At 32.8% G+C, this 24,325-nt stretch overlaps 1 protein-coding gene across 7 annotated transcripts in view; it reads left to right on the top strand.

The window, feature by feature from the left end:
* Window positions 1-24,325, top strand: part of LOC111415269 (uncharacterized) — a 121,768-nt gene that overhangs the window by 45,151 nt on the left and 52,292 nt on the right. The window contains exon 1 of one of the 7 annotated variants that reach the window (XM_023046860.2): window positions 15,793-15,925. The exons of 4 other annotated variants lie outside the window; for them this stretch is intronic. In XM_023046860.2, the coding sequence (XP_022902628.1) occupies window positions 15,808-15,925 (118 nt within the window). In that variant the 5' untranslated portion in view covers window positions 15,793-15,807. Of the gene's footprint in view, window positions 1-15,792; window positions 15,926-23,632; window positions 23,769-24,169; window positions 24,248-24,325 lie in introns of those variants that run through there. 2 more of the 7 variants (XM_023046856.2, XM_023046859.2) reach the window with 2 other exon arrangements.

Here is a 24,325-nt window from a genome sequence, read left to right as displayed (position 1 = left end):
TGAAATTTCGTTTTCTTTCAATCTATTTTTATTCTTAATTTCAAATTACTGCCGTTCGCTTTCAAGTGAACGAATGCAGTGTGCCAAACCCTAACTCAGTCATTGCTAGCTATCAAGAAAACGGTAGTGCGTGGACAGTTGGGTACGCGAGCCGCTCCGTGGACCTAGCTAGGAAACCCACTACGGGAAACGAGAACTTCTCGAGAGCTAGTTTGTGACAGTAATAATCATCGTTCAAGAATATATTTCCCTCAGTGCAACTACCGCGCGTGTTTCGAATTGTTATGAATTGTATTGATAGTGTATGCACAAACATCTTTATCTTCCAAGGAGGTTTTTGCTATCAATTCAAATCTGTCCCTCAGGAGGCAGAACCTTAAAAAAAGTCCTTAAGTGGCAGTGATGTTGTTAAGTAGTATTGGCAGATCTGATGAAGCCGTTGCTGTATCTGACTTTGTGCAGATCGGAGCATAAATTTCTGGTATTCTGTCTGAATCAATAAATAGCTGACACGGCCTCTTCCGTTATGTGCAAATATAATGGAGATACGCCAAGCAAGATCTTTGTCGTTAACGTTCAATAACTCTTTGTGTGTGTGAAAGTTTACTTATAGCTTAGATCTCTTGGAGTCACCTATTTCAGGCTAGAGCGCCCTATGTGATCAGTGTTGTTAAATACGCGGGTATTTATTTTCAAGGGTAAATTTCCTGGATATATATCAGGGGGTATTTACCCAAGAAAGGTATTTATAAAGTTTAATTTAAATTGAGTTGATGGCAGTTTTGCAAGCACTTCAAGAATGTAGAGTCGATTATCGATATACCAAACTTATTTATAACATTTCCAAGAATGCTACAATGACGGTAAAATTGCATGAAAGTACTGAAGAGAGTAGAAGTAGTAAAGTACTGATGTGAGTAAAACAAGGCGAGACACTGTTGAACCCAAATTGTTCTTCACAATTTGGGTTCAACTTAAAGGAGGTGTGTGCAAAAGTCGGGCTAAATATCAACGAGGAAAAATCAAAATTTATGATAATCAACATTGGGGATAATGAGATTGAGAAGGTTGAGAGGGTATATCTTGGCTATGAGGTTCATGTATCGAGGGATAATCAAAAAAGCGAACTAAACAGAAGGATCACAACTCGTATGGGCAGCCTGCGAAAAACGTAGTGACATCTTCAAGAGAAAAGGCCAAGAAAGGCTTTCAATCAATCCGTGTTTCCGGTTATGACATAAGGCTCCGAAACTTTAACATTAACGGTGGCTACCGTCAGGAGGGTCCATGTAACGCAAAGATAGATGGGGAGGTCGATCCAGGGTCTAACTCTGAGGGACTACATACGAAATGAAGAGCTATGAACAAGAACTGGCGTAAATGATGTGATCAATATTGTGGCAAAGCTTAAGTGAAACTGGGCGGGTCATGTCGCGCGAATGAAGAATAAGCAGTGGATAAAACGGTTGCTTGAGTGGAGACCGCGAGCGAACAGACGAAGTAGACGTCAAAAGAATGACTAACAATTGGATTCAGACAGCACAGAATAGAATCGAATGGAACAGAATAGGGGAGGTCTATGTCCAACACTGGACGCAGAGGGCTGCTTGATGATAATAATCATAATAACTTGATCTAATCTATATTACTACAGATTCGTCTAATGATAAGACGTCTTTGATTGTTAACAATTCCTCGTCTTCAACCTCCTCATCATCTTCCTCTTCATTTTTTTTGGAATCTGATATATTTTTACTGGTATCACTTTTATACTGCATTAGCACTGTTTGGGTACTTACCATGGGCCGGTGTAAATACCCGGATAAATACCCATTTCAGAAATACCTACCCGCTGGGTATTTACCCAGCGTCCATCTCTGTATGTGATAATTAGTTTAGTCACATAAAGCTAGGATAGTCTTTCAGCATTCAAGTTTCAATTGCTATCACAGACTTCCGTTTGACCAAACTTTTAATTAAGGAAATTGATAGTATGAGCCATTTCAAAGTCTTACTCATTTATTTATTTTGTAGATTCTTAAATATCTATTTATAAAATAATCATTTTTTTAACACAATTTTCCTAGTACTTTGGTAAGATAACGTTTCTTAGAATTCGGATGAATATTAATGAATCATACAAAACAAAAATTATCAAACGATGATAAGACAAAATTAATATTAATTTTGTTTAATTGGTGCATGTTAAGATGTAAATAATCTTTATCATTGTTTATTATCTGAGTGTTTTAGTCGCATTCTTAACAGTAACCTTTTTCAAATAATCTTGATTTTTAAAACAAATTAACCTTTGATCAACTACTTGAATTAAGCGTTTATATATTAATTATTTTTGAGTACTTCCTAAAACTGTTATGTAATAGTTTTTATTTAACAAAAAATTAATCATTATACTAATATTATTGTTTCCGAATGTTACCACGCATTACCTATCAAAACAGAAACATTACAAAATGTTTTTGTTTAAACATTGCTTGGTGTCCAAATAAGTTAATTACTTGCGTTATGCAATAAAATAGATTAAATATAACTAATATTAGCTCACGTTCACTAAGCTTTCTCAATCGTATACTTACTAAAACTACTAAAATATTTAATCAATGGTTTAATTTTAAATTAATCGTTTTATTTATGAAGTGTTTACTAAAAACAATAAGTGCCTAGCGTACTTTTTTTATCGTTTAACAAAATTATTTCTAATCATAATCTGTATATTAGAATTGATTTATAAAAAAAACTAAAGTGCGTCAGTTCGTTAACACTATGTTAATAAGTGGAATATACCCAATATACATGAGTAACTTCTCCTTTCATTGACGTAATTTTGACGTTTACCTACGTAATCGGTATAAAATAACATAAACTTGGTTGGGTTTATGAACAGTTCTAACGACCTAATAGACATCGATATTGATAATATCAAATCATTAAATCAAAAGATTGCCGTTTAAGTATGATTTAATCTCTAAAATTGTTATTATCTTGAATATCAAATATATATTTGATATTGATCGTTGTTTACGTTAATAATGTTCTTTCAAAGTACACAAATTTGAGTAACAATGCGATAAAATAAGGTTTAATTTACATCTTGCAATTACCTATTTATTTGTATAGTATGTGCTAGTTGCAAAGTATATAACAATAATATACAAAAAGAGAGTCTACAACAGATAGTGAATCACAAAAGATGTTTTTTAGTATCAAATTTCTGTTCAGCCAACTCAAGGGTCTTTGCCATTTTCATTTGGGAGCTCAATATTATTTATCTGAATTTTCGTGCATTTCATTGACATATTTACAGTAGTTTCTGTCTCTCTCTGTTTTATTTTGATTATCTTTATACTTTTTATAGCCTCTTTCTAAAAGCCTCCGCATTTCAAGTTACAGAATCCGAGGTTTTGAAGCTGCAGCCGATTTCTTCACTTTTCTATTTGGAATAGAAATTATTATTTAATTTCCTTTCTAATCTAGGTTTCTCTATTTTAGGGATTATTTGGGACGTGTAGTGTGATACTATTATGTAATGGTTATGTTTTTCTTGTAAGAATTTTAGGGTAGGTACATAACTTACTCAATACATAAAGTCCACAGTGTGGTGTTCCTACAAGAATCGTCGACAAGTTATAAACTGGTCAAATTAAGCATGCATTTTGTGATGTAATCAAGAACAAATCATTAATCAATCGCTCACTTTCTCAATCGATAAATTCTCAGCCTCTAGCATCCCATCTGCCGATAAGATCCCATCCTTCAACAACCTTTAGACTCTAAAGTTAGCTTTAATTTAAATCTCTTTAGATCTCTTAATTAAAGCTCTAAACTTTAGAGCATAAGCACACAAGTGTCTCGAACGTGCCACTCGTATACTTAACATAAAGTGGATGGACAGCTTATCTTGATTGTCAAGTTGACAGTCCATTCGATCACGCTCGTGGCAGGTTATGACAATATTTTCGCACTGTAGCCAAGTCGTAGGGTCGAGCACCGCAGGATCGTAGGTGTTTATCCCTACATCGTGCCACATAACATGTAGACTCTAGGTCTGTGTATACAGGTTTAAGTTTGGTATATCATGCTGATTATTTGTGGAAAACTGTTATACTTGGAGTCAGTTGCATGGGGTGTACCTGTGTGCACTACCTGATGCACAGCAACTCCAAAGGTGATGAAGATGATACTCCACCATGTAAATGGCTCTTTTCTTGTACTTTTATAACGTGGTAATGAATTCTTCTTGAACTTCTAATTTGGGAGAGTCTTTTAAAGTGAAGCAAAAGGCTTATTAAAAATGATAATTATAATTAAAATCCATTCTACCAGTTGTTAATTATGAATAGGTAAATAATTTAAATTTTCTTAATCTGTACTTTTAAACTGGTTTTATTTAATTTTAGTCTTACTAGTTTCGGGCCATGGCCATCTTCAGAGACTATTCCACAAGAGATCACAAAAAAGTCTAAAATATTAAGTTTACAAAAGTTACAGTTCCGCAATTATTAAAATTTACAGGTTGGTTAAAATTTAAGAACGTTCTTAAATTTAAACTTAATATTTAACGATATGATTTTTTTGTGATCTCTTGTGGAATAGTCTCTGAAGATGGCCATGGGCTGAAACGAGTCAGACTAAAATTAAATAAAACCAGTTTAAAAGTACAGATTAGGAAAATTTAAATTATTTACCTATTAATAAAAATGCTTATGTAAATCATCTTTGCTTCGATCTTGCAATTTTTTGTTCAGATTCTATACAAAGGTTTGTTGAAACTTTTCTTTTTCATAATATGGTCGTTTTCTTTGAAGTTGTTGAGAAGGCGCGTCTGCTCCTGCATCTATATCCTCTGCTGATCAACAATAACATATGTATTGCACTCAGTTGTGGGTAAGACTGGATATTATACCGATCACAAGAGTCATTATAAAAGTTTGTAAACGACTGTGTCAGTATGTGTATGACGTTTATTTTCCACAGTCTAGTCAAAAGAATGGTTGAGGATTGCAGAATGTTTCGAATGAACCCATAGATGGAAAGCACATGATTTATTTGCTGTATGCGAATCGAACTATAAATTTATATTTATGTAAACAGTTCTTTATTTGAAAATATAGCAGAACATAATTTAAATATTCCTATAGCGGCAGATAAAGATCCACTTGTCTTAATTCGAAATTTTTAGAGGATGAATGTCTCCATAATTCAAGATCTACGAAAAGGATTGTTTTAGGCCTATTTTTTCGGCGACCCTTTGTATTTAGGCATTCTCCGTTGACGGGTGTGAATTTACGAATATTCTATTCTAATTCTTGCGAATCTTTTGCAACATATCTATAGGAAACTGTAGGTTTCAAAACGGCTAAGCGCGGAGGTGCTAAACCAACATTAATCAAACATAAATGAACATTAAAATTATTGTTTTCACTTTGCGAGGTTCATAATATTTATAATTAGAAAAATAAATATTTGCCATGTGTTTCAAATTAGAGTATTAGTTATATGTATTATACAGTGTGTTCACGATGAAAGGAAAAAATTCGATAAAATTTTAGCAATTGCTCTTCGGCATAAATACTCGAATTGGTCAATTTTAAATTTTGATTTGCGATTTTTACGTATTGTACAACCAAATATCACTTCCGGTTTGGACGGAAGTGATAGTAACTTTTTTATGTCAAATACAACATCCTGTATATTTTCATCAATTTGGATAGAGGATTAAGTAAGCTTTTCAGTAAACCCCCTATTATCAGACTTACTATGAATAGTTTTAAGGGGTGGGATTCGGAGGGATGGAAAGTGGGGGTAATTTGCCAAGTATATAAAAAAGGTAATAAGGGAAGGGTAGAGAGCTACAGGGGAATTAACCTACTAGACTCGGCATACAAGGTATACACGAAGATACTGCTGGGAAGACTGGAGGAGGAGATGGAGTTGGGGGGAATTTTGCCGGATGGGCCGGAAGGGTTGGGGAAAGAGAGTCTTTGGAAGGAATGTGGCAGCGAGGAAGATTATGTTTGAAGGCCTGGTTAGCAGTGTGATGATTAGAGCTCGGATTCTTCGGTACCTAAGTCCAGTCGACCAGTTCATGAATGTTGCGTTATTAACGAGCGACGCATAGCCAAGGTCCCGAGTTCACTGGTCTGCAGCGTTGTCATGGTAATCCATAGGCGCGCATTAGCAAGAATCTGTATTAACGCTAAATAAGCAAGTAATTATGTACTTTATCATAATTTTTCTCGACTCTCAGTTCCTGTTTGGAAAACAAGCCCTTCTAATTATGAAAAAGCAAGAAAATATTTGATGATAATTAAATAAAATATTCAATACACTCGGTTTTAAATTATAAAAACTGAAACAATAGTACAATTCTAATTCAGAAAATGAAATGGATTTAACGGTAAATAAAGGATATTAAATAAATTGGCACTGAATTCTCGGAACGCACCACAGATAAATGCAGGCCTAGCATGCTTGTAGATGTGTGAGCGATCGGAACGGTAGATCGAGTGGTGGGAGAGCATTTATATTCGCGCCCCATAGGTTCTGCGCTGGCGACGCTACTGAGATGGTACCGAAATATCCGAGCTTTGGTGATGATGTATGGGTCAGAGGTATGGGGATGGAGAAAGCAGGCAATGCTATAGGACGTGTAAACTAGATACTGGAGATGGGTGCTTGGGGTGGCGAGAGAAACACCGGGGTATATAGTGAGGGAAGAGGTAAAGGTGGATAAGGTCAGAGTTGAGGCGGGCAGGAGGGCAGTGAAATATGAAGAAAGAATAGAAGGGAGGCCAAACTGCGGGATCTTGGGGGAGTGTTGGAGGGAAATTAGAGAGGGAAAGATCAGATATGGGAAAGGAGACAGAGACAACTATTATAGACGAGCGGACTACTCGGTAACTGAGATAAATAGTAGACGAAGGGTGGGTAGGGAGATGTGGAGGGAGTTGAGAGATAGGGACCGAGATGTGCAGAGACAGGAAAGAAGGACACAAATAAAAAAGGGAAGGTATAACGAAAGGTACAGGGATATAATTACGGAGGGGCTGCCTAGATACTTGTTATTGGAAGGATATGAGGAAGGGAAGAAGTTGGTGGCTAGGTTCTGTTGTGGAAATGAGGAGAGAGCTAACAGATACTGGATGGCCGATGAGGAGAGGTGGTGTAGGCTATGCAGGGAGGAATGGGAAACGTTGGAACATATGTTGAATGTGTGCAGTGAGTTGAGGGAGGAGAAGTTGGACCGAGGGCAGATCTTAGGAGAGGGGAAACGATGGATGAGAATAGTTGTGGGGGTGAGATAAAGGGATGGATGAGGGGATGATTGGGCCGAGGAGCCGAGGGTATGGAAATGGAGGAAGAGGGTAGAGGGTGAAAATAATATATTAATAATATAGATTAGAATGTATTAAAGGGAAAATTGTGAATATTAAAAAACAATAAAATGCTTATTAATGAATAGTTTTAAAAAGAAATCAGTAGCAGCAAGCTATGGAAACTTAACTTTAACTTGCTGGTATTACTACAAAAACATTTCCACAGCACTCTAGAGGTTTTTTAAATAAACATACGTTATTACTCGTACAAAGATTGAATGAAAACAAACAATACTTAATCAAAGTGGCTTATAAGTACGACAATTGAAAATGATAGTAAACGTGTAGTAAACGTACAATATGTCAAAACTGTTGTAAGTGTTTCTTATCGATATTGCCCATTAAACTGATAGTTCACGATGCGTTTAAGTGAAAAACAACGAATAGAGATTTTTATCACGATTGGCTTCGGAGATCGAACTCGTAAAGACGAAAAAGTTGTTAATTTATTTAATAGAAGAATAATAAGATTGAAAAGAAATTTAGAAAGTTTAGCCACGTCAGGGATTTACCAAAAGGGCGCTCAGATAAGGTTTCGGAAGATACTAAACATTCTCTTAGCAGCTGACTCATTCAGAGACAAATATCACGAGACTTTGATGTTAGATTAGGAACCGTTTCAACTACCTTGCGACCGGCTAAGTACCACCCTTACAAATCACACTTAGTGTACTTATTATAGGTACTATGGGAGACAGAAAATCCATATTGGATGCTAGAAGAATATAGAATGTGTTAATTAATTATCGTAACCGACAAAGTATGCAACCAATATTACAAATTGGTATTGCAACGCGACGAAAGTTACTAACGATGGCGGCAATTCTTAACTCTAAAAGCCGTTTAAAATATATTTAGATATATTAAAATATATTTAAATATATTTAGATATATTTTAATAATTAAAAAAATATTTTAAATATAAAAAAAGTTCTAACTTTCTGTTCTTTTATTTAAAATAATTTTTAGTGTACTCATAGTTTAAAATTAATGTTGAAAGTAGTGTTTTTTTATTTATTTATTAAAAAAATATACAGGGTGAGTCAGAAAGAATGGGAGATACGGAGATACTAGACACCAAAATATGATGATTTAACGTAATATCTCTTATACAAATATCAGTGGCTTTCGAGGCATAGGGTGTTGAAAGTTAACTTCTTATTTCGAAATTTCTTGATAACTTTGAAGGTTTTTGTACTGTTAACATAAAATTTGGTAGTTTTATGTTTTCGAGCATGAGAAATATGAATTTGAAACTTGTTTTGTTATTGCTCGTAGAAGGCGCTAGATACACGCTGCTCGTTTGATAAATCAAATCATAAGTTTTTTGGCTCGACAGCTACTACCAATAAGAGCTGCAAATCACAAAGAGCATTCAATTTTACATAAAAAAGGTACTCTTATTGAAATTGTCGAATTATTTACTTTTAAATGTTTAAAAGTATTTTTTCTTCTGAAATATTTATTTTTTAAAATAAGCAAAGTTAGGTTATTTTTCCGCTTATGTTTCGACAATTGCCTGTTAATTGTCAACATTGATCTAATTTACGTGTGCAATAATCATTTTTACCAACAATAAAGTTATTACCAATTTGAAAATGCCACGACATAATGAGTTTTTTAATAGTGAGAAATCCAGATTTAAGTCCACTGGATTTTTGAAAATGGTCACAATATTTTATTGTTATTAATTAATTGTTATTGTTATCGATTATAATCGTAACTAATTGCTATAGTTACTGTGTGTTATTGATTTTAAATGTTAACCTTAAAATTACTTTGAAACAATTAAAAGCAGATAACTTGGAAATCAGTAGACTTAGACAATGTAAGCAAGAGTACCTTTTTTGCGCAGAATTGAAAACTCCTTCCGATTTCTGGTTCTAATTCACCATACCTCAACTGACAAAATAGTCATGACTTGATATCTCAAACGTACAGTGTGTATCTAGCGCCCTCTACGAGTAATCACAAAACAAATATCAAATTCGTATTTCTCATGCTCGAAAACATCTAACTACCAAATTTAATGTTAATAGTACAAAAACCGTTAAAATTTCTCGGTATCGTGCCCCGTTAATTCAATCATAGAAAAAGATTGGTCCAATAATTCGTCGTCTTGACATTGCGACCCATATGCCAACCTTTATTGGATGCAGATTCGTTTGTACAAATTGATTTAGGTTTTCTGTGGCCCAGGTTCTGTAGTTTTGGGAATTGACATATCTCGATAAATAAAAGCACGATTCATCACTAAAATAGGTTCTATCCAGTACATCATCATTATTTAGGTTTTGATTAAACCAATGACAAAAAGTTACTCGTTGCAGTCGATGCACTACAGTAACGTCACATCGAAACTTTAAAGTGATTTTTCGGTAAGTACTACACTTCTTGAGTACACCTTTCTTGGGTCATTTCCTATCGATTAAAAAAAAATCATCGTTTTTTAAACCACAATGCTTGAATTCTTGAATTATTCCCTTTAACACTAAATCTTGTTAAAATATATAATATTACAGCGACGTAATTATGTTTTAATTAGAAAAAAATAAAACAAACCTGTTTGCGTAGATAAGCTTCTCATTGATTTGTTGAACTGCGGTCCATTCGCCCACGAATGTCTTCTACAACATTATCGGTGATTTTAGTTTTCCTACCACCAGGTTTTTGTTTACAAATGCAATTTCGGTCTTCAAAACGAGTTACAACCACATGTTGTTGAAAAACGTTGGTTGAATTGCTGGATGCAACTTTGTATGGCATAAACCGAACTGCCGTTCTCATCCTGCGTACCACTTCGATAATGTGCCATTAAAATAAAGGCATCATGTTCTGGTTGAACACCATAACGAGAAAAATGAAAATCTAAAAAAAATTCACACTGAACGTTTTCGTTATTTTGATTTGTTTATTGACTTACCGCTAAAACGAATCAAAAAATTAACTTTCTCACGAAAGGAAAAGATAACGTGGTGAACTTTCTTGGCTTGAAGTTGAACAATCGTCTCACCTGGGACAATCATGTGAGTACCCTTTGTAGAAGACTCGCGAGTACAGTTTTTATAGTGCGAAGATTGGTGAAGTGTACCGAATCTGAAGTAGTAAGAACAGCATATTTTTCTTGTTTTCATTCAGTGGCCTCATATGGCATCTCCATTTGGGGTTCGGGTCCGGGTATCAATAGGATGTTTAAGCTACAAAAGAGTTGCATCCGCGCTTTGTGTAATCTAAAAAATTTAGAATCATGTAAAGAACATTAAAAAAAAATTGATATACTTGCCGTGCCCTGCATGTACATCCTTACTTGTGTTAACCATGTACACATCTCTATGACATAAACTCCGTACATCACGAGTATAATACGCAACAAAAAGACTATAAGGGTGGACTACTAGGGTACAAAACTTTATAACAAACTACCGGATTTCATAAAGAACATGAACGCGTTTTAAAAATCATGTTAAACACTTTTTAGTGTCTGAGGTCTTTTACTCGGTAGAAGAATTTTTAAGTAATGCCCACTGTATGACCAAACTGTATTAGTTAATTACTGTATTAGATACTCATTGTTGAAGTATACATATGTATTTTGTATGACGTCTGTCCAAAAACTTTTTTTTGACATATAAATAAACATTAAAACAAAGATAGTTCTAAAAAAAGAAGTGTACCGAAAAATATAAAGGCAGCAAAAATCGGTTAAAGAACAAAGAAAATACGGAAACTCACAAAGCAATCACAACAATAACGTTCGAACAGCTGCCACCGTCTGGTTATTTATTTAAAATTATCCAAGCTACTACTACACATTGAGATATGCAGCTAATATTACACAGGTCACGTGGATTACGATAATTAATTAACACAGTGTACTCAGCATCTACAGTAAGTTAATGTGTGGGTGGGAATTGTTGGTACCCGAATTCTGGGACCTTATTTTTTTGAAGGAACGTTGCCCGGATTTACCGTGGACCTATTTGGATTCTTCAGTTAGAATTGAATACCGCTGTAGTTGCCATCTTCCCCAATCAAGAGGATCGTGACTTACCAGATAACCGAATGTGGTTCCAGAAAGATAGTGCGACTCCACACTATACACTCAATGTTCGACGACTTTTAGATGCGACTTTCACTAACAGATGAATCGGAAGGAGAGGACGTATCGATTGGGCGCCTAGATCACCCGATATAACCCCATCAGACTTTTTCTTGTAAGGTGTTTAAAATCCAAAGTCTATTTTAACAGGCCAAATAGTTTAAATGACCTAAAAGAGCGGATACGTAACGAGATTCGTTAACTCCTTCTGCAATATTGAAGAATGTCCTGGAGTCAATAATTGTTCGACTTCGAAATATCATGAAGTAGATGGGCGATTTTTCACGTTAGTTATTATTTGTTTTCATCTGTTTTATTTAATTTTTAAATTTTTGGTAATTAAGCTAACAATAATAATAATAAATCTGATAATGAGGGTTTACTGAAAAGATTATTTAATTCTCTATCCAAATACATGAAAATATACAGGCTGTTGTATTTTATATAAAAAAGTTAATATCACTTCCGCTCAAACGGGAAGTGATATTTGGTTGTACTATACGTAAAAAAATCACAAATCAAAATTTAAATTTGACCACTTCGAGCATTTTTGCCGAAGAGCAATTGCTAAAAGTTTATCGAATTGATTCCTTTCATCGTGAACACACTGTATGTAGTTACAGCTATAATTATACAGTGCGTCAGTAAACTAGCTGATATAGGCGATAAAATCAGAGCATAATTAAAGTTTGCAAAGTGCCCTTAAACAGTGATTATCTTGGGAACGGAGAACTTTAGAGAAGATTGGTAGGTATACCAAATGTATATAAAAATGTCTGAGAAACTGTTTTAAGTTGTGCGAGTTGTAAAAATTTTAACGATGAAAAAGATGTCTACTTTAAAGGAGTTAAAAACTCCTTTAAAGTAGATAGCAGGCAGCGCCATCTGAAAGATAAATCAAAACTAATACCAAATTATTATTTATCGTCTTAAAAAATGGTAATGTACCAATTTTCATGGTCATAATGCGAAAATAAAGTCTTAACTTTAATCATCTGTTTGTCGTTATTATTAAAAATTGGACTAACATAAATTGGGTTAAATCGTAACAATTTAATGTAAGTAATTCACTGTTCTTCTGTGTCCCTTAGTAACGGACCACTCTGTATATAAAATATAGGTAGATACAATTAAGTAAAATCGCAGTATATCATAAAATACTTCATCCTTGTTAATTGTATAGATATTTTTTAATTTAAACCAATTTTGAAGTAAAAAAATTGACAATAATATCTTTTTGTCCAAGATTTTTAACTAATTCGCTTCTGTGCGTCGTGCATAAACCACATCTCACGTCCAATAAGTAGCGGAATATCTTCCAGGAGTACTGGCAGATTTTCTTGTAAAAACTGTAAATAAGAAGTTCCATTAAGAGTTCCTGGTAATTCGAAAGGTCCTATTAACGTATTGTTCACAATTCCCGCCCATAGATCCACTCTGAATCGTTGTTGAAAAGAGCCTTGACGAATAACGGGTGGATTTTCGTCCGACCACACATGGGAATTGTGAAAATTTAAAACACCATTTAAAACAGCAATCATCCGTTACCAGTATACTGTCCGCAAAATCTGCTTCTCTGTTGGCACGATTTAGTAGCCACTCGCAAAATTGCAACCGCAAAGGATAGTCAGCGGGAGTCAGTCCTTACACTTTTTGAAAATGATAGGGGTGTAAACCGTTACTTTTCAACGTACGCCAAACAAAATTCTGGGATACCTCGAGTTGGTGAGAAATTTGACGAGTACTCGTGCTTCGATCCGCTTCCACAATTTCTACAATTTCTTCTTCCACATTCACTCCATGTCTGTTTAGTCTACTGCCGCCAAGATCTTTCTTAGGTTGCAAATTTCCTGTCTCTCTTCCCTGCTGGATTAACCGAAGAAAAGTGTTTTCAGAAGGGATCTGTCGATTTGGATATCGTTCTAAATACAGACGTCTTGCGTATGCAGCGTTTTCTCCAGCAGCTCCATAAATAATAAGCATATCTACGTATTCTTCGTTACTGTACATTACCATTGTATTTTTTGATTAGTAAAAATTCGAATTTTGACGTTAAATGACATTGCTTATTAAAATTAAATGACGTGTCCGTTGCTAGGTAACCAAGTCAACTGGATTGACAGCAATAAAAACATGGTATCAGCCAAGGGTATCAGCGGTTCTCAAAAAACAAACACCAGTTTTTGAGTGATTTAACAAATTTTTAAATAGCCGTAACTGCCATATTACAAAGATTTTATTATTGCTGCTAATCAGACATTGCTTAAGTAACCCCGAAATATTCGCAGTTTGAATTTAAACGTAGTGTAATACCGTATAACGTAAGAAATACTGGGCAATTAATTCAACTTTAATGCTCTATATCTTTGTGATTATTACGTTGTAGTCAAAACATTATTAAGAAAATATCTTCAGTTTGGCCCCTAGTACTTGCTCTTTTAATCTGCTCCGTATGTTATAAATCACCCTGTATAATGTCCTACAGCGGGTATTACTATTTTGATTGCCCAAATATCCAACGCAACCAACAACTTTAAATTGTTTATCCTGAAATTGTATATATTTAGGAATTTGATTGAGGGTAATTCCTAGTGATGTTGAGGCTGTCTCGAGTGCCAGAATTGGACCTAAAATTTAGAACCAGCAAGAACATTTAACAAAATCAATACTGATCTTGGAAAATGTGGGTAATTATAATCGTAAGTGAATAAATATAATTGTAAATGTGACATCCATAAAAAGCTTACCTATGTGTGATACTTTCCACTTAACATCTTCCCAATTTTTGCAGCCGGTGCGCGTTTTTGAATCGACAGCAATAATTTCATTCAAAGCGATTTGATCAAATTTTTCATTAAATAGTAATTGATCTGTAACGAATGACACTATTTTTGTTACCTTACTATTACGGCATTTAGTCGCTTTAATTAGAGAAGGTTGTTTAACACATAATTTTTCAAACAATATGCCAATATTCACTGTTCCATCTATGTACTGAATGCCTTTCTTTAATGTAATGCCCATAGATTTAATTATAGCGTCTGCCCTTATACTATATGTTTTTTTTTGTTATTTTCATTCTAATTAAAGCATCCCACTAAACCACCTGGACTTGCCCCTAGGAAGGTATACTCAGCGTCTATGAACAATCCGCACGTTTCTACCTTTATATTATCCAGTTCTTGTAACTGATGTATAGCAAGTTTTCATTCATTTTACCATGCTGCACAGCCTTAGATCTACAGTTTGTTAATTAATTATCGTACCCGACGTCATCATTGCAAGTATGCAACTAATATCACAGTATTGGTATTGCAATACGCAAATCGTATATTACCAATACTGTGATATTAGTTGCATACTTGCAATGATGACGTCGGGTACGATAATTAATTAACACACTACTTACTGCATCACGCGATTGACGCGACAAATTTGTAAACTTTACGATAAATTACAACAAATTAAGCGACAATTTATGACGTCATTAGTTTTTTGTTATTTCCACTCTTTACCATAGATTTCCACTGTCAAGTTAGCACTACCTCAAAAATGCAATATTTCAAAAATTGTTTATAAAAAAGAACGACAAATTTGTAAACTTTACGACAAATTACAACAAATTAAGCGACAATTAATGCAATAATGTTTTTTATTCAAATCGCCAGTTAGAGATGTAGTGCTAACTTGATAGAGGTGCTTAACCCGAAAGTTTCTAGGTCTAGTATCAGTTCTAGTGATTAGTTTCAGTTTACTTTAAAACTATTTCTTATTTTCGGAATTTTACTAAATGATGGATCATTGGTTAAGGTGTAAATTAAATTTATCGATTCACAATTACAAATCAAAGTAAAAATATTTCAATGAATTTCTTCAATCAACTGTTTAAATCTAAAGATAAAAATGCCATTCTAATTAATCGACGTCGTAATCAGAGTTAAAAAAATTTATTGCGTTTTAATAAATTTCATTGGCATCAACTTACCACCTGCTTATCCAATACCATTCAAACAACAAAAACAAATAAAATAATCAAACGTAGATAACAAAATAATCAAAGAGGGAATAATCCAAACGTTTAACAATATTTACTCGGAACAATAAACATTAACATACATTTTATTATTCCTTGCTTTTTATTATGCCGGCGAAAGATTACCGTGAAAAAATTTCGACTTTACATCTAAATATAAATTATCTAATCATAAATAGATATACTTGACGGGTTTTTAAGGGGTTTTTGGGTAGAAAATTATTTGTTATTTTACGTTTGGCCAGATCGGACGTGTTTTTCTTTAGTTTTCCGCGAAAATGGAATATTTGGCTTTTACCTTCATTTTCAGCTTATTGTTTCTGTTCGTTGTAATCATCGTGTTAAAAATCTGCGCCAAACTTTATATGATTCATCAAAGAAGAAAACAAAGAAATAGTAAGTGAGAAAATAAAATATTTTGAACTTATTTTGTATTTTGCCTTATTATTTTTTAGTTGTAGTAAATGTGTATTTCATGCTAATCCGGTATGTTTATTTATTGTTATTATTTAGTTTTAATTTAGTTCCCTGTACTTTAGCTTAAGTACTTGGATTAATTTCTTTTTAATCTCAGTGGATAATAAAATTCTACGGAATTTTACTAAGTTACATGTCAAGTTGATGACTGTTTATCTTATCGTGTTATCTTTATGCAGTTTTTAGTTAAAGGCATTTGATCAAAAAATAACTTAATTACATGTAATAAACGATCAGAAATTAATGACGTGAGCTTATTATTGAATAATAAATATTAATGATAAACGTTTTTTAAATTAAACACAAAAAATCGGATTATTTTCATTTGTTATCGTAATAGTTCTAAATCCTTTATCTAATCGTTGTTCTACATGATTGATAGTTAATCAGAATATTAAGCGTGAATGTACAAATATAATTTAAATTTAATTTTTTCTTGTGCGATCACGAGCTTTTTGGAAAACTTTTCACAAACTTTTGTAAGCTTATATGGACATTGCCTCGTTGTATTGCTTATGTTGAATAATTTCGATAGCTTTCTAAACGTTCGCGACGATATTCTGGACTTTCCAAATATATTTAGCGATTTAACAATATTTTCCAAGAATTTTCAGAACTAAGGGTTCTTATAGACTTTTTCACGTAGAATCCAATGGTGCACGTAGAATTTTTCTAGTCATCGCGGTTTTTGAGTTATAAACACAACTTAGGTTTTTTTAAATAGAACTACCTATATTTTATTTTTTTATTGAACTAGAATTTTTACAAGCTTTTCAAAGATACATAATACTCTATACTTATCGTTATAATTTATAATTAACCTCGAAATAATAATAATAATAATTTATTCTGCCACAGTGCCACAAAAAGTAGGTGGTAACAAGTCAACACACTTAAATACAAATAAAAATAAAATGCAGAGACAATTAAATTATAATTAAATTGGTATATACTACCACGCACACACAATACAAACTATTCCCGCTCAGGTACCACAACCAGCCTTAACCCTCAGAGAGTTACTCCCGTAAACTATTTTATTTTATTTATTTTTATTTTATTTGTTTGGGATGCAAACAGAGAACCCCCAATAGCGGCATCCACTAGCAGTGAAAACAAACATTATTAAATGATAATTCGTTGCTAATACTAATAACAATCCACTAAAATTAAGTAACAATATTAGGACCATGCCACAACCATGCCCCGCAAAAATCGTTTAAAAGACGCAATAGATATATTAAAAATGTCCACATGACAGTGAGAGTCGTGCGCATTCATTATACGGACTAAAGGAGAGTTAAGATGAATATTCGAAGATAAACGACCAATCCTAAACAATAATCCTCCACGCGTTTGATAAGGAGGGACATAAAAATATAGTTCGCTCACTAAATCCGAAGCATCCAAGAAGTTGTTGACCAATTTATACAAAAAAAAAAATCAGAGCTCAGTCTCCGCTGATGCAGTGTATGGAATCCTAGTACTCTACAACGTTGAGGGCAATCACAGTAAGGTAAAAACGTTTTGTGCGCTAAGTACCTTATAAATCGTCGTTGAACAGATTCAATGCGATTGATATGTATAGCATACTGAGGGTTCCACACCGTCGACACGTACCCTAGGACACTGCTGGCGAAGGCCATGTAAAGCAATTTAGGTCCACTTTTACCATCCTACTGATAAACTATCTAAGGGATAATAATTATCATGGGTACAGCGGTTTCAAGCTCTCTCATTGGCTAAGGCTCGTTACTACCATCTTCTGGTTAAGCTATCTAACGGATTATTGCTACGGTTACGGCTATTTCACGCGCTCTGATTGGCTAGTAGATGGGTTTATCTATAAGATAAATTTAACTAAAAGATGGTAGTAATGGACCTTAGAGCGCCTATTTATCCATCGGATAAATTTATCAAGAGGTGGTAAAAGTGGGCCTTAATGCATCGAATATTCGTGAACAGACGACATACCTTAATCACAAAACCAAATCTCTTCAAAGACTTAATAACAGCAAAGCCTGCTGTCAAGCACAACACTAAGATCGTTAATGTGGTCACACGAAACGAGTGCAGCAGTTCCCAAACGGTAAGTATGGTTCAGTGGGTAACGTTTACGCGTAAATGTGAGTGTAGAACACTTATTGTAATTGATACGAGCATATAATGAGGGCTATTACTCTCATTAAGGTTAAGTGTATGTCACGAGCGTAGCGAGTGGCATAATTAACCTGGGTGAATAATAGCTCATTATATGCGAGTAGAATACTATACTTTGTCCACGACTATTGAAATTGATTCCATAAATTTATTTTTTAAATAAATTTTTGAATAAAGGTTAAACGTCAATGTGACACAAATTCAATGTTACTATACTCCAGACTATACTCCATAGATAATTTATATAGATGTGACGTTTACGTAAAATTTTTGTACACACCACGCTCCGAACGGCTCGGTCCATTACTAATATTAAGTAGCGGCTAATGTGATAAATCTTAAACATTAAATTTTCTAATTTTTTTGTGTTGAATTAAATAATAGTATATTAAAAAACTAGTTTCGTAAGACACGCTTGAAATGCACGAATTCAAGTTGAAAAACAAGTCTTATGAAACGTGTTTTTTATGCTATTTTTTGTAATTCGCGTTTTTATCCTTTTTTTTAACAAAAATAAAACAAATTTTGACAATGTAGGGAAATAGGTATGCAGCAGTTGGTAACACCGTAACACTTGAAAATAGAAATTTGAATTGACAATTAGAAACTGTCAAAACACAAAATGTATTCACCTGAAAAAATGTTTCATGTACACCTCCCAAAATAAGAGAAAATGCTCAGTGTTCAATGTCCTCATCATTGTGGACCTTGTATTCGATGCTAAGAATGTGTTTAAACATCCATAGACAAAAATTGTCACATTGACAACTAGAAAAATTAATGACCAAAATTAATGACTAAAATATCATTACAGCATGCTGTAAGGAGTATCGGATGCTGTAAGGAGTTTCATTACAGCACCCGTTTGAGTACTGTTAGAGCTTTCGTTACCGTCGCGAATTACAAAAAAAAATAAAAGACATTTGTGTATTTTAATAATCTTTTTATTAAAATTATTATCATAAACATAAAGTCTTATTTTAATATAAAAGAACAATAACTATAAACAATGTGTAATGATTGATACACTGTTAAAAATTTTACGGTGTGATTTAACTCTTTCCGTATAAGGTGATATATTACCGCGAAAAAGTGGTAAATTTAACTAAATTCTAATAGGTTGCAATACATTTGAGAGTCAAAATAACTTTGTTAAAAGATGTTAAAAATACGGTGTTAATCTGTTTATTCCTCACAGTGTAACTTTACACTTTATAACACCTTATACCCCTTTCCATTTTGTAGCATTAAATGTAATGCCAATATTTTGTCATCAAGTGTATAACGCCTCCCTGCAACCTTCTTCCTTCGTTGTCATATTGGCTCAAAAAAAAAGGATTGTTTTAGTCTGTCTAAACTTGGAATTGACTGCTTAAAAAGTTGTCACTTTGGTAATCATTTTCTTTTATTTCTTTGGGATATTATACATTGGCGCTGAAATTTCCTCTTATACATCACCGCTTTCCTGTATAAATATTGGGCTTTTGGTGATAACTCGTCTTGTTTGTGGACACCAACTTCCTCCAATAAACTCTCCCATTGTTTAGCTGTCAAAAAATATCGGAATGAAATTATAAATATATACAGTAACACCCAGCTTAACCCATTAACGCCTAAGGAAAATTACACCCATCCTTAAATGGGGATTTGTTAGAAAAATAAAGATTAGTATAGATCACCCCAATAATGATCCCGATTAACGCTGTTTCCCCATTAATTGGGGTTTCCCTGTAATATGATATCAAACTTTAAAAAAATTATACTATATTCTTTTGTAATAAAAGGGAAATTAAACGTTTTTTGAATGATGTTTCATTTATTAATAAATAACTCTTATTAAGAGTTATAAGCCATTATAAGTAATTTAGCCATATAGAAAATAAAAAATGAACGATTTATAAAACACATCATTTCTTACCTGAAGTCTCCAATGAGATTGCACTGGTGGATGTTGAAGCAACCTGAAGTCCCATATCTGCATGTGGAGTAGTGGGTGTGTTATTCGAAGCACTTGAAATACTGACTTCTAAATACTGATATCCTATATGTGAAAAAAAAAATATGCCTCAGTCCTAACAACATTTTGATAATTTTATACACATACCTGGCAAATTTAATGATGGTACTACTCCTTTCAACAATTTGTTGTTACGTCCAACATCCTCTCGTCGAAAATGCTTATCACAAACTCGAAAATTATTATAAACCCTCAACTGTTCACACTGAAGCAGGTCTTCTCGCACACAATATAAAACCCATCTTTGATATATTCCTGGATACATTTGTGGGTTTGGAAATCGGTAGAAACTTCCATACCTTTGTATGCATTCACTAATGGCGCAACTTTTTGACGTTTTCTGCTGCAAGAGAATAAGATACATATATACTTATTTTACAAATACCTAATCCAGTTCCATAATCAGTATTTAAATTTTAAATTTCAGAGGTTTTTTATGAGTATTAGTTTCCATATTATTTTAAGGGCAACTTATATTTGAAAATTTATTATGAAACTGGAGATTATAATATAATAATATGAAATAAATAAAAAAAAGTATATCAAATGTACTTACCACGAATAAAATTTCGTAAACTACTTTAAAGTTTCTAAAGTCTTTAAAAGACCGCTCATAATATACGGAAAATAACTTGCAAAAATCGAAAACTAATGTATCAAACACAAAGCCGCATCAAAACACTAACCAATAACTAACTATGAACTAACTTGACAAATAACTTAGAAAACAGTAGAAAAACAAATTGACGAAACGACTACTTAAATCCTAAAATAATTGTAATTCAAACTGCCAAGATAAAGTAGATATCTACATAATGTAACGCAATATAACGCCATCTATCCCGTCGGCTCAATACTAAAAATGACGTCACTTTGTACGAATACAACATTAATAAGTGCCAGGAGTATGCTATACTCTGTTTTTAAACCAGGAGGAGTATTTTAAATTTGTCACCAGATTGACCTTGCACGTGATTGGTTGAATGCGAGGAAGGTTCACACACAAGCAATTTTGAATTTTGATTTTGAATTTGAAGGTTAGGTTATTGATAATTCGACAGGTTCGTGTCATTGTTGTAAATTTTGTTTAAATCCTTTTGTGTCTTCAATTTAATTGAGGGAAATCTGTTCTTTTTAGAATATAGTATGGATCGTGACCCTAATAGTCGTTCACAACAAATTTCACAATAATAAGTAAATAAATAAATAATAATAATTATTAATTTAATTTTGCCAAAATATCTAGTGATATTTTCTGGTGATTTTTCCTAGTGTAAATCTGACTTTCGCGTTTACTCCTCCTGGGTTGCGTTCACAACGCTTACTCGATTCACCCAGGTTTAACCCTAGTCGTTCATAATGACATCCATTATTATATATGTTGTCCACATGGATGTCATTATGAACGACTAGGAACGACTTACTAAAAAAAAACAGAGTATAATTGTAATTAACTTCACAACAATTTGTCAAAATTAAATGTCAGTTTTATAAAACGTCGTTTTCTTTACGAAAATAAAAATTAAATCATACGAAAAAAGGAATTTGCTTAGGTTTTTTTAATGTCAAACATTTAGAAACTCCTAAAAAATTGAATTAAATTGACGTTTTTTGAACTTTTAACGTTTGAAATAATTGTTATTAGTCTGGTCAAGATGGCTACCCGTGAATAATGATTATTATTCACCGCTATTATTCACTCCGTGAAAAATGACTACCGTTTTGTTTTAGAAAACTCAATTCATAAGGTATATTATAAGGTAGTCGTGGACAAATTTATTTTTTAAATAAATTTTTGTATAAAGTTTAAACGTCAATGTGACACAAATTCAATGTTACTAACTGTAACCAACTTCACAACAATTTGTCAAAATTAAATGTTAATTTTATAGAACGTCGTATTTTTACGAAAATTAATTAATTTATGCTTAAATCATACGAAAATAGTTATTTATCAGCAATGTGATGCTTTATCGAATGAGTCTGAGTTTGCGAGTCGAGCGAGTGAAGTGAGCGAAGCGAGTAACAGGCGAGTTCGATAAAGACAAGTCGTACGTTACTTTTTCGAACTTCGAAAAAGTACTTTTTCGAAAACTGCTATTAAAAGTTGACTTTTGCGTAGTACTTAGCGACCGTCAAAACGATACTTTTTTGTCAACAGGACGTAAAAGTCTTTTACGTCCAGCTACGACATTCAAAGAATTTCATACTATTAATTGTTAATTTATTGTTATGGACAAATTATAAACACAAAATAATCAACATTTAATTGTTTTATCATTTCATTTCACGTTTAAATGCAAATTTATAATAGTACATTTGTTCAATAAGTGAGGTTAAATCGATGTGACGTTAAGTTTTTGACATAACATTAAATGAATTCTAAATGTCATTATACAGAATTTGGTCTTTTTATTAATTTATAACTTTAGAATACGCAGTTTTCGAAAAAATGTTGTTTGATACACGACAGCGAAATTCTTTTGCATTCGAGAACGAAAGTTTTTTTTGCGAGCTTTAGCGAGTAATATAATAATTAATAATAAGTTGATTACCCGTGAATAATGATTATTATTCACCGCTATTATTCACTCCATGAAAAATGATTATGCTTATCGATAATATTGTATCAATTTGTTGGTTAATTTCTTCAATTTCAGGAACAATATGATTTTAAATAAGTCTCTATCATTATCTGTGAATTTTGAAGATGACTGGAGCCGATATGAAAATTTTATTGCTTTCCGGTAATATTACGGGATAGATTATTATTGATTAAGTGAAAGATTACATTAATAAATTTTTGAAAGAAGTTATATCGATAATTTCAAGAACAATAAGAATAAATTCTCAAATGACAGGTGAAAACGTAGTAATTTATATTGATAATGGAAACTTTTAAAGTTTTAACGATTACTATCAAATACTCGTATCAGTCTGAATTACTACAATATTTTTTAGATTAAACTTCATACTAAAGTTGGTATTTGTTAGTCAAAAAATTTTTGTGATGTTGTTCGTTTATCTTATTCGTAAAACAATTTTTTTTTCAAACGCCTATGTACATTTTTATACTTTTCATTCCATCTTATCTCAAAGAAAATTATAAAACAACCGATTTTTTTAAATATAAAGCAGCGTGGGACTAAATGGGTTAATATTTTACTTCTTTCTTTTAAAGAATTTTACAAAATAAATTTTCCCCCTTAAGTGCACTTAAATGATGGAATTTGAACCCCAAATATTACAAGTCATTTTATTAATTGAAAGTATTAAAGTTTGTTATTCTATAGCGAGCGTAATAACGAACAAAATTATCAGGTTAAGATAATTAAACGGCGATAATAAGTACTTAATGGTACAACTTGGTTTCATACACTTCGATCAAGTTGGGGTGTAAGCCACAAATTTCTTACCTTTCTATGGTTTATTCCGAAAAGTTTAAAACCGAAAATATTATTACAATGGAATTATTAGTGTTGGCTTCAACTTTCTTGTTAGTTTTTGCTGCGATAGTGGTCATTAGAATTTCGTTACAATTGTACGTGAATTGCCGTGATTGGAAACGGAGAAATCTTAATAATGGTAAGTGTATGGTGTTTTCAAAGTTATATGCTAGAAAACTAATATATTTATTCATTAAATTCTATTTTTATTTAATTGAGTTATCTAATCTTTCTATTTATTAAAAAAAAATTTTGAAAACAATAGACCCACTTATATTAAATGTATTTATTTGAACTGCTTTAATAATTCGATTTTTAATAAAAAAACTTGATCGTTTCTTAATGATAGAATCATACGGTATCATTCTTTTTTAACGAATAATCTAATCTAATCACAAAGTAGTAGTGCGGAATTTTAACAAAATTTGCCAAACGTGACATTTTGTTCATATTGTGCGAAAATTTCGTAACGTTTGCAACCGGTTAAAGAATTTAATATGGAACTTTACATTGTTGTATTGGGATTATTTATTGGTTCTGTGTATTTCTCCCTTGCTTTTCGAACTTGTTGTGAAATGTGGAGAAAATCTGAACCAACTAACAGTAGATGTTTGTCAAGTAAGTACTTACAAACAATTTGACTTGATTTAATTTTATTTATTTGATTTAATGGGTAAACGTAAATCAATTAATTTT

This window comes from Onthophagus taurus, chromosome 7, assembly GCF_036711975.1.
Source record: "Onthophagus taurus isolate NC chromosome 7, IU_Otau_3.0, whole genome shotgun sequence".
NCBI lineage: Eukaryota > Metazoa > Arthropoda > Insecta > Coleoptera > Scarabaeidae > Onthophagus > Onthophagus taurus.
The sequence above is the reverse complement of the archived record's forward strand: the minus strand, read 5'-3'. Positions and strand labels throughout refer to the sequence as shown.